Source organism: Pezoporus wallicus, unplaced genomic scaffold (assembly GCF_028554395.1).
Source record: "Pezoporus wallicus isolate ANWC-B61680 ecotype Strahan unplaced genomic scaffold, APGP_CSIRO_Pwel_v1 contig_13283, whole genome shotgun sequence".
NCBI classification, from domain to species: Eukaryota; Metazoa; Chordata; class Aves; order Psittaciformes; family Psittacidae; genus Pezoporus; species Pezoporus wallicus.
In genome coordinates this window covers 367555-384929 of record NW_026638878.1, presented here as the reverse complement: position 1 = coordinate 384929, position 17375 = coordinate 367555, and the positions used below count along the sequence as shown (strand labels likewise).

Genomic DNA, 17375 nt, shown 5'->3' with positions numbered 1-17375 from the left:
AGTAGTGGAGTCCCATGGGTGGCTCTCCTGGTTTGGTGGCCAGGGAAGTGATGCATGCTTGGGGAATGACTAGAGAGGGGGATACTCACCAGTAAGTGTTCCTCCTTGATCCCAGCTCCTTCCCCCTGGAAGGTGTGGATCTCCTTGTGGTTGACTATGTGCAGGGGGCTGGGATGGGTGTCCAAGAACACGCTGATGGCCAGCGTGTCCTCCACTGCCACCTCATTCACTTCTACAGTGAACTGGAGCTCATCCCGCGTGTTCCTGCTCCCGTTGTGGCGGTAGGAGATCTCTCCTGCTAGCAGGTCCCTCTGGGAGAAGGCCATGACCGGCTGCTCCCCTCTCAGCACAGTCCCCCACCTCGGGGGGGTGGTTATCAGGAACCGTATCTCTTCATCTGACCTGATGTCCATGTTGGTCTCCAGGCTGAGGACAGAGGAATCGATGCTCCCACGGCTGCCTTGGTGGATGACCAGACCGGTGTTGTTGACTATTCTGATGTAGGGCTCTGATGCCTGTACTTCCAGGAGGGCCGTGGTTTGATGGAGACCATCTGAGACCTGCAGCTGGATCCAGCCCCGGTCAGCCCCTGAATGGACAAACAGGATCTTCTTCTTCCTCAAGTCATCTTGTGTGAACCGGTAGACCTGGTGGCTTCTGTCATCAGCGGACACAATGCTGCCGAAGAGAATGTCCTTCCTCGCCAGCACCAGCTGCGTGTCGGAGAAGCCAGAGTCCTTGTCAGTGAAGGCGATGTCATCTGTCGTCAGTAGGTGCTGCCCGTTGCGCACCACATTGAATACCTTATTCACCACCTGAACCGGAGTGTGGTCATTGACGGGTTGGATGGAGACCCTGAAAACACCTCTCACCTCCTCTGCCTCGGGCTCAGAGCTGCCCTCGCCCTGCCTGGTCGCTACGAAGGGGATGTCGTCCTCCAGCGTCTCGGAGTCATCGTGTTGGTACAGCAGCCTGCGCTGGAGGATGTCGTCGTTGGTGAACTCCGTGATCTCCTCCTTGGAGGCCCAGCCATGGGATGCGGCCCAGGCCAGCCTCCCGTGCGCCGGCCCCTCAATCACTTCATAGAGGTAGTCCATGCTATTCATGCTCTGTACAAACAGGTGGTCCTTGGAGATGACCGCTTGCCCACCTTCCGGCACAGTCAGGAGGACGTTGGTCAGGGCTGGTGCATCGGGGTCCCCACCAATGCTGATGGTGTAGGTATAGACAGGAGAGTGCTGCTCACCCGCACGCACACGGAACTGGAAGGTGTCCTCGGCTTGCTGAGAGTTCCTGATGGTCACGCTGTAGCTCAGGTGGCTTCTCTGCAGGTCGTCTTGGGTAAATCCAAAGCCTTCAGTGAGCCTGTTGCCAAGCAGCTCCAGGTTTCCCTTCTTGGGAGCCTGGATTATCACGTAGTGGAAGGGGACTGGGGTGGAGTTTGGATCTTCCAACACTGCCTCCAGCTCCTTAGTGGTGATATTTCTGTGCCATTTGTTTTTCATCTGGAGGGGGACCATGGTCTTCATCTTAATAGCGGCTCTTTTAATCCTTATGAGAAAGGTGTTGTTTTCCAGCACCTTCTGCCCCACCTGGACTTTGAATCTCAGCTTTTCCACACTATCTTCCAGCCTGTGCTCTGGGTCTGTGCTAAAATACTGGATGCGCCCTTGCTCCAGGTCTTGCTGGTGGAAAGACTCAACTTTTTTCCATTCCCCTCCCATGCTCCCTTGCTTCTGGACCTCCCCATACCTTAGGGGTTCTGTGAGGACATAGAGGATGGCCACCCGTTGTTGCACTGCGTTTGTCTCCACTGACAGGTTGGCTGTGGTAATGCGTGCAGCTTCTCCTTGGGAGATGGAGAGACCGGTGTTGTTGTGCAGGTGGATGTCGGGGTCAATGGCGAGGATGCTCAGGGTAGCAATGGGGCTCGGGACTGTGCCATCACTCACCTGCAAGGTGAGCTGTGAGTTTGTCCCGCTCTGATGCACGTAGACTACGTTGCCTGCTTCCAGGTCCCTGCAGGAGAACTCTTCGATGGGCACTCCAGGATGAAAGTCGTACTCCACATAACCCTCCTCCATCTGCTGGCCACCATGCAGCTGGAATTCCAGGTCATCGCAGGATGTGTCATCGTCTAGGACCTGCAGGATGTCCGTGGTCAGTTGCTTCCGCGTGTGTTTCAGCATTGTCATGTGGTTCCCATGGGGGAAGATCACCTGTGGGGCATCATTGATGGGGTTGATCATGATGGGCAGCAGGTACATCTGCCCCTGCCGCAAGCACTCCGGGACCCCTTGCTGGGCTGTCACCGTCACCTCCAGCATCAGCTGGTCCATGGGCCCCTCGGAGCCATCGTGGATGTATCTGACCTTCCGATTCACAATGTCCAACAAGGTGAACTTCCTCCTGCTCCTGGACCCAGGAATGTCGAGCTCCAGCTGGCCGTGCCTTGGGTCGTTGGTGATGCTAAAGAGGATCTGGGACTGGCGGATGTTCGCAAGGCTCAAGTCCACTGTTGGCTGGGCATGTTTCCACTCCAGATAGGCCGTGCCCCCCTCGGAGACGATGAGGGGGCTGACGTGCAGCAGCCTGCTGATGTTGGCAAAGGCGGGTGGGAAGCTGTTGTCCGGCCGGCACGGCTCCGCCACCAGCCCTGGAGCTCCTGACCAGACATCTGGAGGTGGGGAGGTGGGTGCCTCATCCTGCTCGTACACCTCATCGTATTCCCAGTAGTGGTCCTGTTTTTCACAGCCTAATGTGATGTCCCTTGTGATCACGGCATCTTGCAGACTCCTCCTTTGCAGGTTTATCCGCAGGTCCTCCAAGCAGCCAACGAAGGAGCTGTTGGTCATGGTCCACACCGAGATGAAAGCAAGATGATGCTCTCTCAGCCTTTGCAGAGCTTTTTCATTCATACCTCCGATGAAGAGGTTCCCCTGAAGGTCCAGGTAGTTGTTGATACCCCTGTTGGAGGTGGATGAGGCGTAGTAATCTATCAGTATCTCAAACTTGTGGATGTCTGTGTGGACTTTGACGTAGTGCTGCTGCTCATCACTGATGAAGACGTTGTTGTGCAGGACAATGATGCCATTCCCCTTCTCCACAAATCCCCTCAGGCGCCCGTTGGAGATCTCCAGGTAGAAGAAGTCATTCTCCAGCCCTGCGTGGTAGATGAGAGGTGCCTGGGTGATACTGGTTGTTATCACAAACTCAATGGTTGCTTCCTCCCTCGCTTCCCACGTGGGAAACGCAACGTAGGAGCGTGGCCCTGGGAACCCAAAGGGCTCCTCGGGCTCTGCAGAGAACTGTGTGCTGCAGCCTTCCTGGACCTGGTGGAAGATCTTGGAGCTGCCATCTGAGGACAGAGGGGAGAGCACATCCAGGCCGTTGAATGTCACCAAGTGGAGGCAACCTCGGAAGGGCGCGCTGGCCTCGGTGAGGTACGGCAGGTCAAGGCTGCCTGTCCCCCCGGCGAAGAGGCCGTGCTGGATGTCCAGCTCCCGTGCGGGCCCTGCCACGTCCATGGAGCTGTTGAAGAGGCCGTCGATGGTCAGCGTCATCCTGCCGTCCTCCAGCAGCAGCTCCACGTCGTGCACTGCCAGGTTATTGAGCTGCAGCTCTGCTGGGGACTGCAGCATCACCTCCTCCGAGCCCAGCCGCAGCCTGGCCTGCAGGGAAGGACACAGTGCTCAGTGCAAGCAAGGGGACACCTCTGCATCTACCTCAAATCCCTGCTGGAGCACGGACCCCTGCCTGGGCACGCACAAGTGGTTTGGTCCCTCTGTTTGCTGCTCTGTGCCCTGCTCTCCTCCACCTCTAGGCATACTGCCCCTCATCCTCCCTCTGTTCATGCCCTCTCTGTCCCATTCTCTGAATTGCCCTCCTTTTCACTCATTCCCAAGTCTTGTGGTTATTTCCCGGTGTTCCTCTATCTCCCGGTCCCACAGCTGGGCATCTCCTCTCCGCACATCTGCCAGATGCTCACTCCTTCCCTGCTCCATCCTGCCTGCTAGCCTCCCTCCCTGCAACCTGGGCTGCTGCTTCCCCTGGCAATGGGCAGGGAAATAACAGGCTTTGCTCCCCACAGGCAGCAGCCTGGAGCCTGCTGAAGCAGAGGGTTAGCTGGTGGCCTCTGAGACACGTGGTCTGCATTAGGGAGACCTCCGGCCAGCTGCTCGCTTGCCGTCCTGCTTTGGTTTAGATGTGGTTGGTGGCCCAGCTTGTGCTGCACAGAGGCAGGATGTGCTTTTCGGGTGCTCCCTGCTCTTTTCCTTCATGGTGAATGCCATCACCATAACCACAAAAGTGAATTTTGTTCTTCTGCCCTCATCCCTTCCCATGTCCTAGCTCCATCTGGCTTGTGGTAGCACAGGGGAGACCTCTCTCATCTCATCCCTTCTCTTCACTAACCCCTTGCACCCCAGGGGTGCTATGCACCATGTCTGACCATGGGGTGCCGGTGTCTGGGTGTCTCCATGATGCTCCCCAGCACCACTCTATGTAGTGATGAAGAGCTTCCCCAGCTGCACCCTATGTCTCTGACAGTCCCAAGCCTGTGTTCACTCTTGAGCTCAGCATCCCCTGGCAGGGGTCTTGGCAGCCCATGCTTGCATCTGGCCCCATGGGCTGCTGCTTCCAGGTGCTGCCCCTCCATCCTCACCCTGGATGGAGCCCCACAGACCCCAGCCCGGTGGGTGCTGACCTGCAGGGTGCCGTCCCGCAGCTGGAGCAGGAGGTGGTCTGGCTGCCCGGCAGCCAGGAAGAGCAGCCCGTTCCGCTGGCTGGTGTAGAGCTGCAGGCGCAGCCGCACCGTGCGCGATGCATCCGCCAGCGGCATCTCCACGAAGCCATCCCCAAAGAAAGAGGCTGGGGAGAGAAGGGAGAGCGGGTGAGGCAGGGAAGGACACCCTCTGCCAGCCCTGCTGTGTGGGTGCTGAGCCTGGAGCCAAGCACACCCATCAGTGCTGAGCCTGGAGCCTCCCAAGCGCACCCATCAGTCCTTCCCCGTTTCCCCTGTGACAGGGTGCTGTGACTGCAGCCTGGGCAGACCCTCAGGGAAACATTCCTGCTTTTCCTAAAGGAAGAGTTTTCCAGGGGCTGGGTGCTGAGGCAGAGGTGGTGGTTCTTGCCCATGGAGCTCTATAGAGGAGCCTTTCTCCTTGCATGTGGCTGAGTTCCCAAGTGTTAGGAGGCAAACTGTTACCCTAAGGAGTCTTTCCCACTTCTGCCACAGCTGTCAGCAACCTGCTCTAGTGGAAAGTGTCCCTGCCCGTGGCAGGGGGTTGGCACTGGGTGAGCTCTAAGGTCCCTTCCAACCAGCCTGGGATTTGATGGCTATTATTTATTGTATCATCCAAACGCTGCTGAAGGTGGCTGCTCCATCAGTGCTGGAGGGCTAAATGCGTGTGCCTGTGATCCATATGTGGATGGGAAGCCTCTGCTCAGACAGGGCGCCTGAATATGCTGCTGGAACCCATTCAACACCCAGTATACATCACCCTCGGAGGGACTCAGCGCAATGGCATGTGGTCATGAAATGAAAGACTGTCACAGGGCACATGAAGGAGAGGGCAGAATTAAAAGCACAGGGAGTGGCAAGGCTTAATTTTAGAGTGCTTTATAACATAGAGCTGGCTCATGCATGCATTTGCATAGCACACATGTTAAATGCACGTGTCTGCCTTAGCTCCAGAGCAGCCCATGGCAAAGTTAACTCCACGCTTGCAGGGCGCAGCATAAACAAGAGCTGTAAGCTGTAAACGTCTGGGGAGGATATGTCAAGGAGGGGGGAGAACAGGCATGCTTTCAGACCATATGGAGTCACAGGCTGCAGAGCCTGCTGTGCTCCAGGTTATGTGTGCGGAGCCTTCCCGCTGTACTTCACTTGTCATCAAACCCACCCTGCTGCAGACCCACAGCTGGCTTTGAGGCCCCACAGCCAGCTTTGTGTGGTGCCAGTGTGGCAGGGCAGAGTTGGAGCCCTCTCCTTTGGCTCAGTGCGTTTTCTTGGGCCATACCCTGTGTAGGGGATGCTCTCCTGAGCCCTTCAGGAGCAGAGGCACCACACGAGGTGATGTCCTGCTGCTGGCTGTAGAGAAGACACCGCTGCTTCTCCTGAGGATTATGAGAATAACATGGGCGTTGCGAGCCCGTCACCCCACCCGCTGTGGGCAGGGAAGAAATGGCAGCATGGAACCATGGAAATATCTTGTTTTAATACCAAGCCCTTTGCTCAAGCCTGCTCATTTCCTGCTGCTGGCACGGGGCACTTTGCCTTCCTTGTCTTCTTCAGCCCAGTGACTCAGAGCTTTGCTGTTCTTCACAGGGCTCTGTCCTCTCCTGACCTGCTCCCTCCTCCCAGGGGTCCCTGCGAAGCCACCCAGCCCCAGCACACCTTGCTCGGTGGCCAAGGGTGATGGGTGCCGCTCTCACCACCACCTTGTCCCAGCGCTCAGTGAGCTGGGCACATCGCAACAGGGACTCTTCCCCTCCTCTTTCCTTGCCCAGGCCTGGGCAGGCGCACTCGTGCCCCGGCGGGGCGTGCACACATGCGTGCAATGTCCTGTGCTCCCCGGCGATGCTGCATGTACGTTATGTGCTGGCTCCTGTCGAGGTTCCCCCGTGCGTGCTCCGTGCTCTGGCTCTCGCTGGGTTTCGGTTTTGTGGCTTCCCCTAATCCAAACCACGTGCTGTTCGCACGGGCACCGAGCGGCTGCTCTCATGGCGAGGGCTGGACCCACCACCAGTGTCACTGCCAGCCCGGCGATGCTTGTGTTGGGGCTGGAGGAGCATTCCAGTGTGACAAGGGGCAGCAGCGCCACAGCCAGCACATTGTGTCCCGCCTCCGTTCTCCAGAAGCTGCCAGAGATGTTTTTCCACTCTTTTTCCCATCAAATACTACCAACAAAGAGCTGCTGAACGTGGGGATGCCCAGGGGAGTGGTGCTGTTTGCTGGGGAGGGAGGAGGGGACCTTGCCTGGGGTTTCTCTCCAGCAGCAGTGGTGTGAAGTACTGCTCTTTGTCTTCCCAAATTCCTGCTTTGCTGCTCTCCTCCTCTGCTCGGCAGCCTGGCCAGGATGAGGATGAGAACACCACTTGACCTGTGGCATTTCTCTTTCACAAGGGACTCGCAGCTTTTCACCTCCTTCTCCCCTCTCTTTACCCTCCACATTGCAAAAGATGCAGAAAATGTGGCTTGCTGGATTTGGGTTTTTTTTTCTTTCCCAAATGAGGGTTTTCTTTCACCCTGAAGGAGCCTCCTTGGCACAGGGTGCATCGTCCCACAGCTCTGATTTGGACATGGACAGAGAACATAGGGAACCCCCCCCAGGCATGCAGCCCTATCTGTGTGCTGACAGCAGCCAAGCATCCCAGCATCACCCCATGCTGATGCGCTCCTGTGACCCCAGAGCACCTTTCCCAGGGGATCACTCCATAGCTATGTTGTGCCCCAAGCTGAGCCTCATCCCTGGATGGAGATGCTCAAGCTCCCCCGCCATGGGAGCAATGTTCTCCATGTCCTGGCCGTGGGTTGGGGTGGGCACCCTGGCTGTCCCACTCGCCTTGGCTAAAAATAATTGCCATTCCCGCGGGAAATCGCTGTCCCTGCCTTGCCAGGCCCTTGGAAAGGCGTTGACGAGACGAGAGGGGCCTCCGTCACAGTTTCCGAGCAGCCGGCCAGGAGCCAGCAGATTATAGGCTGTGCTGTCATTTGGGTTTGGGGGGGGGTTGCATTGAGAACACCCAGGAGAAGAGCCAGAAGCAGGGAGCGAGGGGCTGGGAGTGGGGCCCTGCGTGTGCTCTGCTCCTCCCGGGGCCAGGGAGCAAGCAAGGGCTGTGTGCGAGGCCCCGGCACCCTGCCCAGCCGCCGGCCACGCGTCGGGACCGGGATGCTGGGCCATTGCCCCCTGCTCCTCCAGCTGGAAGCACGGCGGGTTCGGCCTCTCCAACTGCTGGTGTTTGGTGTTCAGGGAGGTTTTTGGCAGCCCCAGAGTGCGCAGGCTCTGGCAGCTCCGGGTGCAGAACCGGTGATGAGAAGCACTGCGGAGGGGGTGGGATCCCCGCCTGTCCCGGGTTCTGGGGCTCAATGGGGCTGCTCCGGGCTCTGCTCCATGTAGTTAACATCTCGGTACACAAACCACACAAACTGCTCCCCCGCACGTAGGAGGACGGAGGAGCCAACTCTCATCCCAGGGAAGGGAGAGCTCTCACAAAGCTCAGCACAAGGGCTTGCAGAGAGAACTGGTGCTGGACATGTGGAGGGGTAGGAGCAGGGAGATGTCTCCTGGGTACGCAGTGGGAAATGTGAGCTGGTGGATGGATGCCTTCCTTACCCACAGGCTCCTACCACACCTTGGGGTATCCCCATCCCTGCCTGTGGGACGCATTTTGGGGTGTGCATTAGGAACTATATCAGTGTGGGGGGCACAGAGGAGTCCTCAATGTGCTGCAGAGACTCCCGAGGAGGATGCTGAGGCCGAGGAGGAAGGAGCTGAGCAATCCCAGCCTGGGGAGGGGCCGGGCGCTCAACAAGGCTCCATTGAGGCTGCGGTGTGGGGCAGGTGGGGGCCAGCACTGGTGTGTGTTTGCAGGGAGGGGACTGGAATCCATTACAAGCAGCTCTTTAATCACCCGTGCGGGTGCCAGGAGAGCCCCGTGCGAACACACGGGCCCCCCCTGAAAGCCTCCCTGTGTCTGCAGCCGCGTCCCGCCCCGGCCACACCGCTGGTGGAAAAACAGCCCGGGAATGAAGGCTCCTTGTTGCCCGAACAGCCCCGGGCTTGTGCGGGCACCAGGGCAGCCCAGCCCGGCGGCTGCTCCCCTTCCTGCCCCCCTTCCTGCCCTTCCTTCCTGCCCGTGCCATCAAGCAGCCCCTGTGTCGGTGGTGCTGCTGAGCCCCCCTCGCACGGGGTGCAGCTGGGGCACCCAGCCTGCTGTGCTCCTCCTCCACAGCAGCACCGGGAGCTGGTTTTCAGGCCCTCCGGGTTGTCTGGGGTTGGTGTTCTCTTGGCTGAATGGCTTTATAAGGTGGTGTCACCCGTGCAAACACCAGGGGGGCTTGAGGGCACCCACACATCCCTGGGGATGCTGCTTGGCAGCGTGAACCCCTCCTGGTCCCCAGCAGTGTCTGTATGAGCTCTGCCAGCACAGTCAGGATGGGTAGGACCAGTCCTCCTGCCTCCACCATTGGTGTCCCCAAGCCTCAGCCTCCCTAAATCCCAGCCTGGCTCCTGACAGGACCTGCATTCCCCCATGCTTTGGCTGCATCCCGAGGGGTGGCAGGGCTGGGCTGTGCCCCCATCCCGGCACAGGGTGGAGGAAGGGATCTTACTGAGAAAGGCTTCTTTATGTTACACATTCCCTTCGTTTTACGACGTGGTTTTATTTATGGCCAGGGAAGGAAATGAGCAGCTTGCAGGGCAGGCTAAGGCAAACACAGCCTTTGGGGTTTGGCGGGGGCCTTGCTTGGAAGAGGGGGTGCCAGGGAGGGACAACTGGGGGTCTGCTGCTGCCTTCAGGGCTCCCAGAGACCTGCCTGGGTGCAGAACAGAGGCTGAGCACTCATCTGGCTCTCTGCAGCATAATGGAGACTGGTCACACATGAGCTGCTTTTGGGCTGCAGTGATGGCATCCAAGGCCCCCCGTGCTAGCAGGACCCTCCACAGGCAGCATAGGGCTGGTTCCTCCAGGGTAGGCTCAGGCCCTTGGGATGGGGCAGAGCCCCAGGGAAAAACAGGGATAAAGCAGGAGAGCAAGGGAGAAGCCTCTCCCTGCTCACCTGCCTGTGGGGTACAGACCCACATTTACAAGTGGGTGTCATCAGCACAGCTCCACCCCTGCTGCGGTCGCTCCTACATGGAGGAGGCTTTTTCACTCCATCCCCACTTCCAGGCTTCATCCCGCATGACTGCAGACAGCGACTGCAGCTCCCACATCCGGAGCCAAGGCTGTGCGTGCTGCTGGAACCCCGGCAATGGGAACCAGAGCTCCGGCTCTCGCCTCCCACCCTCCACCTGGCCTTCCCTCGCAGCAGGGCTCCCCGGGGCCGGGGCTGATGCTTTCCAGGAGTGCTGGCCAGCAGAGATTGCTGGAAAGCGGCTCCTGGGACAATCGCCAACAAACCCAGAGCCCATCACCCTGCACCAGGCTGCTTGACGTGGCCATCACCCTTGGTTCGGGTGCAGGAGCAGAGCCCGTTGTCCAGGCTGCTCTGCTTTGCCCCCATCCCATCCCGCTGGCTCCTGCCTCCCGAAGCAGCTCCTCCACCCCTACCTCTGGCTGCACTGTGCTGCTTTGAAACCCTCCGTCTGTGTTTATGAATCCAGTTCCTCTCCCTGTTCCCCTGCCAGATGCTCTCCCGCTCGCCTTCCTTTGCCTCACAGCTCTGGGGAAGAAAAGGGCCTTTTTGCAGCCCACGGACTTGAAGGTCAGGGGAAAACATAGACCCAGCTCATCCTGCGCTGCCTAGGAGGGGTTCTGCTGTTATTACCCCATGTCTTTTCAGCCTCACGTGTCTGCCTGCTCCTGCCTGCCTTCCCCATGCTTACAAAGCAGCCTGAAGGAGCTGCTGGAGCTGGAGGCCGTAAAGCGGGGTCCAGGAGGCTTGGCTGGAGCTCCAGAGCTCCAGCTCTTGCTTATCCAGCGTGGTTTTACAATGATTCAAGCAGCCCATAAGCTGATGGTATTTCCTGCTCTCTCCTGCTCAGCCAGATGCAGAGCCATGGAGGGGAGTGCAAGGAGCTGATCCCTGGCATTGCTGCGGGCCCGGACACACATCGGCTGCACCCCAGGCCTGGCGTGAGCAGGAGCAGGGATGGAGAGCTCTTAATGCCATGTGCCTGAATGGCTCCGGAGGGACATAAGGAATAAGCCTGAGCTGGAAGCAGTGATTGGAGTTTTTGCCCTGGGAAGCGAAGCGGGGAGAGAGAAAGTGGGAGGATTTGGGGAAGCAGGAGGCTCAATGAGGCTTTTGTACCGTCCCCTGCAGTGTGAGTCAGGCTTCCGCTGCCAGAGGTTAGCCTGGAAATATCGTATCAGCCCCAGAGGACGTGGTTTCCAAACCACCCCAGTCGGGGTTGCTTCTATTTTTTCCTCTTTTCTTTCTTTCTCTTTCTCCCAAGCCATCTCCCTCCCTACTCACTGGCTGGTGGGTTTTCCAGCTCCACCCTTCACATCCCAGCTCCCACAGCTTTCCCTACTCTGGCTCCATGCTTGGGAAGGGCTCACAGGGCCTGTGGTGGCACATGGGGGGACAATCCTGGCCAGCCCAGCACTGCAGGAGCAGGGGGACCTTGGGTGAAGCGCTGGGCGCCCAGGGCACACACCTCACTTGCAGATCCCTGAATCCCATCACAGACTGGTGCCCATTCCCGAGCCCATCTCCAGCCCCAGTGCAGGGAAGGAGCCTCCCTGGGAGCTGGCGAGGGGACCGGCAGAGCTCGGCCAGGGGATGCACAGAGTATCCCTGGAATGGCTGGATGTTACCGGAGAGATCCTCTCCTGCTGTCAACAAACAGCGCCGCTGGAGAGGGGCCCATCTCCAGCTGCCCAGGCTCGGATGTTTCCCAACCTTGCTTGTGTCAAACAGCCCTTGGAATGCCAAGATGGGGGGTGGTTATTGGCCAAAGTCAGGGAAAGGGGGGCAAGGATGGAGCAGTGCATGGAGGGGGATGCTGGAGCTCTGCTGGATTTAATCCCTGCATCCACCTCTGGCCTCAGGGGTAGGGAAGGAGCTTTCACTGGGGTGATCTGGCTGTAGCTGTAGCTGTAGCTGGCAGGGCAGTCCCCACAGCACCATACACACAGCTACAAGGGCCATGGCCAGGATGGGCTTTTAGTGATGCTGGGCGCTATGAGGGGCAAAGAAACGCATCCCCATGGACAGGGAGAGGTGTTTGTAGTGTGGAGCGGGGCTAGTTTTTGCTCATCTGGGGTGACATACTGAACTGTCTGCCTGGCAGTTCTAACTGCAAAGACAATGAGTATTCCCCCCCTGCTTTCTAGAGCTGAAATCTGCTCTTCTCTCTTCTCTTCTTTTCTCTTCTCTTCTCTTCTCTTCTCTTCTCTTCTCTTCTCTTCTCTTCTCTTCTCTTCTCTTCTCTTCTCTTCTTCTCTTCTCTTTCTCTCTCTCTTCTCTTCTCTCTTCTCTTCTCCACTTCTCTCTTCTCTTCTCTTCTCTTCTCTTCTCTTCTCTTCTCTTCTCTCTCTTCTCTCTCTTCTCTCTCTTCTTCTCTTCTCTTCTCTTCTCTCTTCTCTCTCTCTTTTCTTCTCCCCTCTCTGCTCCGCATCCCTTTGGCGGTCCCCTCCCATCCCACCTCCCCACTCTCGCAGTCCCCCTGGCTTTTCCATGGATGGGAAGCCAGCGCCGGGAGCTGTTTACAGAGCAAACAAACTCCTGCTCTATTCCTGGCGCGGGGGGCAGCTCCGGCCGGCCGCGGGGGGCTGTGGGGGTGTGGAAGCGGGTGCTCACATCCCCTCCCAGGGCTGTGGGGCACGGCACGGGCCTGTTCTCAGCCACATCCACCTCGGGCCAGCACTCCCCTCTCTCCTCCCCAGCTCCCAGAGGAAATGACCCCGGTGAGCCCAGGGATTGCTGTGGGATGAAGCCCGACCGAAGCCCAGCCAGAGGCTGGGAAAGGGAATGGGAAATTCCTGGTGAACCCCCCCACGCATTTTGCCTGTGCCCTGGAGAGCACTGGGGTCTTGGGTGACATGGTCTAGTGTGAGGTGCCCCTGCCTGTGGCAGGGGGTTGGAACTGGATGATCTTAAGGTCGTTTCCAACCCAAACCATTCTGTGATTCTATGATTCCATGGTAGCAGATGGGGAGCATCAGTTAAGCTGCCTGGGTATGGCACCACAAGCAGCGGGGGGCTCTGGCCCCCAACACCCTTCCCTTTCCCGCTTTCCGCTGCCTGCCCACAGAGGAAAAACAACCACCAGAATGCCAAGATTTGGGCAAAAGAAGCAGCAGGGATTCACGGGGCCGTCCCAAGCTGACTCACAGCTCACGAAGGCCAGTGAGTCACAGTGATGGTGACTTTTATCTCTCTTTGGTTTGGAGGCACATGATGGGACCTCCAAACCGTGCTTGCCCCATGACTTTCTCCACTCCCATCAAGTTCTGGCAGCACCCTTTGCTTCCTCGAGATGCTTTCTGTCTGCTACTGGCTGGCTGTCCGGCTGTCAGGCAGCCAAGAGCAGCCGTTGGGCGCAGGGCAGCTCCCAGAGGTATTGCACGGGGCCGTGCACGACTGGCACACCCTGGGAAGGAGGGATGGAAAATGGGAATTTATCACCCTCTGGGATCCAGGGCACGGGGCATAAACATCTGTCACCCCACCTCGCTGCTGGTTGGCAGGGCGATGCTCGCAGGGCCCTATTTGGTCTGTCCTGAGGATGAGTGACAGCTAAAGGGCAGCAACCAGGCAGCAAACCTGCATCCTCCCATCCCAGGGGTGGGAAGAGCTGCAACCGTCCCCCTCCTCTGCTTTTAAGCCTGGCTTTGCAGAATCCAGAGCTGCCCCAAAGTGGGTCTGCTTTGCAAAGGGGTCCTTGGCTTTCCATCAGGGCAAAGGGGTTCTCTGATTGTGGCACATTAACAAGAAGCCTTTGGTCCATTTGCAGGCTTCACAAGTAAAATGAGCATGGTGGAGGCAAGACCTTTCCCACTGCAACAGCTCGGCTCATCACACGTTTTTCTTGACGTCAGTTTTGATGTTACATTGACCCCAGAACAGCTCTGCAGGGCATCCCATCCACATGCAACGTGGCAATGCGCGAACAAGCACAGGGCACTAGGAGATGGCTCAGGGAAGGGCTGGTTTGGGAATGAGGGGTCTCTGATGAGCACCCTCCTTGCTCTGTGACTCCAGGAGGCTTGAAGGTAGGTGGCAGTGAAGGGGCTGCTTGCAAAGCAGGCTGTGCAGTGTCATGGAATCAACCAGGTTAGAAAAGCCCTTTAAGCTCATCCAGTCCAACCATTCCAAGGCCACCACTAACCCACGGCACTGAGGCCTCATCTCCACGGTGTGTGAACACTTGCAGGGACGGTGACTGCAGCCCTGCCCTGGGCAGCCTGTTCCAATGCCTGAGCACCCTCTGGGGAAGGAATTGTTCCTCAGCTCCAGTCTAAAAGTACCTTCACAGGCCCGGGCAGTGAACAGAGAGGAGCTGAGGCGTTTCTAGGACTGCCCCAGCTGAAGGCTGGGGTGATGTTAACGCTTGTCTCCCAAAAAGGACACAAGCCAGAGCCCGGCACCTGGAAAGGGCCGAGGGAGCAGCCCCTGGGAGCCAGGCTGGGCTGTTGGCCTGTTGCGAACAGTCTGTGCTTTGAGCTTTATTTAGGCACACAGACAGGATTTGGCTGCTGCCTCCCAGGCCCTGTTACGGTCCAGCCTTCAACCTGACTTTAGTTCCTCAGTCTTAACCCTGTCCTGCGATCCTGGAGGAATGTGTGTATTATATATTTGCCCACAGCTCTCTGTTGCTAAATATAAGAGTGAGACGAGAATATTTCTTGACAATTCCCACGATACCAGTTTGTGTTCTCCCCCCTTTTTTAGCCTTTTTTCCTGTTCTTTCCCATCAGCTGGAAGCTTTTCCAGCTGCTTGGAGCTGTGACCTCAAAATATGCGACCCATCCACAGGAAAGAAACTTTGGTGAAATCAGTTTGATTTCCAAGTGGAGAGGAAAAGAGCTGATAACCCTGGAGGAGGCAGGAGGGGTCTTGGCTGGGTACCCTGGGGTACACACTGGTCCCAGGGCAGACATGGACAAGCTGGGGTCACACTCACCTCCCTGGAACCCCCGTCACCACTGCTGAGGTGTCCAACCAGCACTTGGGAGTGGCTTTTTGGCACCCTCTCGTTGGGTGCTCAGGGTGGATGCACCTCATAGGGACCCCAAGCATCCAACAATTCCTTCTTCCCCCCGCATCCCTCCTCATTCCGAACCCCCAGGGAGAGGGGTTTTGGGGAAGGGGGAGCTCAGCCTGTGGGTGACTTCGGTGGGAACCGGAGGAGAAGCAAGCTGCCTGAGAACAGTTTACTAAAGCTTCACACTCGCGTGTCAAGAGGGCAAGTTTTATGAGCGCTGTTCTCTTTTTGATACAATCTCCTACTTGTTGATGTGCACGATGACTCTTCCCATGTGGGGCTGAAAATTTTCCATTTCCAAGCCCCTGAACCCGGGCTTGGAAACAACACAAACACGTTCACATGGGAGTGCCCATGAGAACATGGGCACTGGTGGTCTCAGCAGGGATGCTCCCATGGGGAAGAAGCCTGCAGGAAGCTGGTACCCAGGCCCAGGGTCACAGCTGGCACATCTGGTTCAGCTGGGTGCAGAAACAGTCCCCAGCATCAGAAAATGAGCTCGAACCCCCTTTCCTATGGTACTTCCCTTTCATTGATCCCTGGAGCTGTGCTCAGGGGGTTTGGCTGATACCAATGAAAGCCACGTGCTGGTTTTAGGCAGAGGTTGCTGCAGCCCATTCACCATGGAAGAGCTTGGGAATGCCAGGAGCCCTAGGGGACATCCCGGACACCAGAGCAGGCAATGGCTCTGTGTGGTGAAATCCCTGCCTGGGATGGAAAGGTCAGGAATGAAGGAGACCACTCTGTTCACTAACAATAGGGGTGCTTTTTTCCACACAGCTTGCCAGGCATCATCATTTTAGTGTGTGGAATAAAACAGCAGGAACAAGGCCGGAGGGAAGGAACATGTCCCGGAGGCCACCTGCTCACTGTGGAGGGAGCAGGGACAACACGGGACCTGCAGGGACCTTACATGTGCTGAGACCCACAAGGCTATGGGGTTGTCCTCATCCTCCTCCTTGCACTGACACAGACTTGGATGCAGAAGATGGCTGGGGAGCAAAAGCCCAGGGGTGGTCAGTAATTCCTTTGGAAACTGCTTTCCAAAACTGCTGTTTGGAACCCACAGGGAGGTTTGGGAAGAGAAACTGCTCGGTGAGATGTGATAGTGGTTTTGGGGTGCCTTAGGGAAAAAGTGCTTTTTCAATTCCCACCACTGCTGAAGCTGTGGATGCTGCTAACACACTGTCAGTGGTTGGTTAGACCCAGAGTGCAGCTTTGAGGGTCAAGTGAAGGCACAGACCTGTCCTGAGCAGGATGCGACCAGCCAGAGCCAGCTGAAACTCAGACATCACAGGTATGAGCATCCCCTAGCAACAGAGGGAGCAGGAGGCAGAAGGTGTGCAGAGGAGGTGCAGGGTGGGATGCAGGATGGGTGTTGGGATGCTGAGGCAGGACACATTGCTGTGCCAAGAACTGTGTGGGCAAACCTTGCCATTTCTTGGGCTAATTGGATATAAACTAGATATAAAGCACCCGCTCTGCTCCCTGCCCAGCAGTAACCCTCTGCCCAGCTCCGTCCTAGCACAGCAGCCAGCATCCCCTGTCGTGTGACACCAGGCTCCTTCTCCTGGGGGTGCCCCATCATGTGAGGGGTGATCCTGCACCCCTCGGGGCTCCCTGGCCCCGTGCGTGCAGCCACCCCGTGCACAGCGCAGACGGACGGAGCAGAGCCGGGAGGTGCCGCACGCCCTGGAAAATGCTGCCCGGCTCCGTGTTTCCACTCATCCCACCCTGGATGAGAGGGGCTGCCCTGCAGAGAGCTACTGTGGCAAGGCCAAACATGGGCAGGGAGGGCTGGCTCTCCGCGCTGGGGCTGCAGGACATGCCCATGCTCCGTGCCCATGGGGTTGGGAAGGTGCCTTTCGCCCTTGGGCTGCTCACGGTGCAGACCCTGCGGCTCCTGCATGCGTGCAGGGAGCGAGCCCCATCCCACCCAGCACCACCTTCGTGTGTGCCCCTGGGCACAGCATCAGGTACCCAGCACCCTGATCGCCACAGTGGGTGAGCAGCCCAGGTCCCTCCTTCGGCTTTGCCCGCAGGACAGCCTGGCCCCAGCACCCGAAACGGGGCAGCTCCCTCTCCCTGCTCCTGCCAGCTTGGCGACAGCTCGGGGAGAGGACAGCCTGCACACACACCGCTGGGTCCCCATCCCTCCCGAAGCCAAGCCTTATCCCTTGGGTTTCTCCCCCCTCCATCCCTCGCTGGGACGGGGCTTACCTCCGGCCGGGGGTCCCGCGGTGACAGCCGGGGGCTGGCAGGCCAGCAGCAGCAGCAGCAGCGTGGCAGTGCCACCTCGGGCACCCATGGTGTCCCCCAGGGCTGGAGCAGCGGCTCGGGCTCCGGGCACGGCACAGAGCCGTGCTCCCACCAGCGCTTCCAGGCGAGGGCTGCAGCTACTACTATATTTAATGCAGGGAGTTGAGGGAGGGCCCTGTAACTTCTGCCGCCACTCAGGAAGGAGGAATTCGCTCAGATGACAGAGTCAATCTCTTC

The 17375-nt window shown here is 58.1% G+C and overlaps 1 protein-coding gene across 1 annotated transcript in view; it reads right to left on the bottom strand.

Annotated features, from left to right (window-relative positions):
- Positions 1 to 17375, bottom strand: part of CSPG4 (chondroitin sulfate proteoglycan 4) — a 26611-nt gene extending 9236 nt beyond the window's left edge. The window contains exons 1-3 of the mRNA XM_057412958.1: positions 17100 to 17375; positions 4706 to 4869; positions 90 to 3671 (exon numbers count right to left, since the gene is read on the bottom strand). Of these exons, the coding sequence (XP_057268941.1) occupies positions 90 to 3671; positions 4706 to 4869; positions 17100 to 17187 (3834 nt within the window). The 5' untranslated portion in view covers positions 17188 to 17375. The remainder of the gene's footprint in view (positions 1 to 89; positions 3672 to 4705; positions 4870 to 17099) is intronic.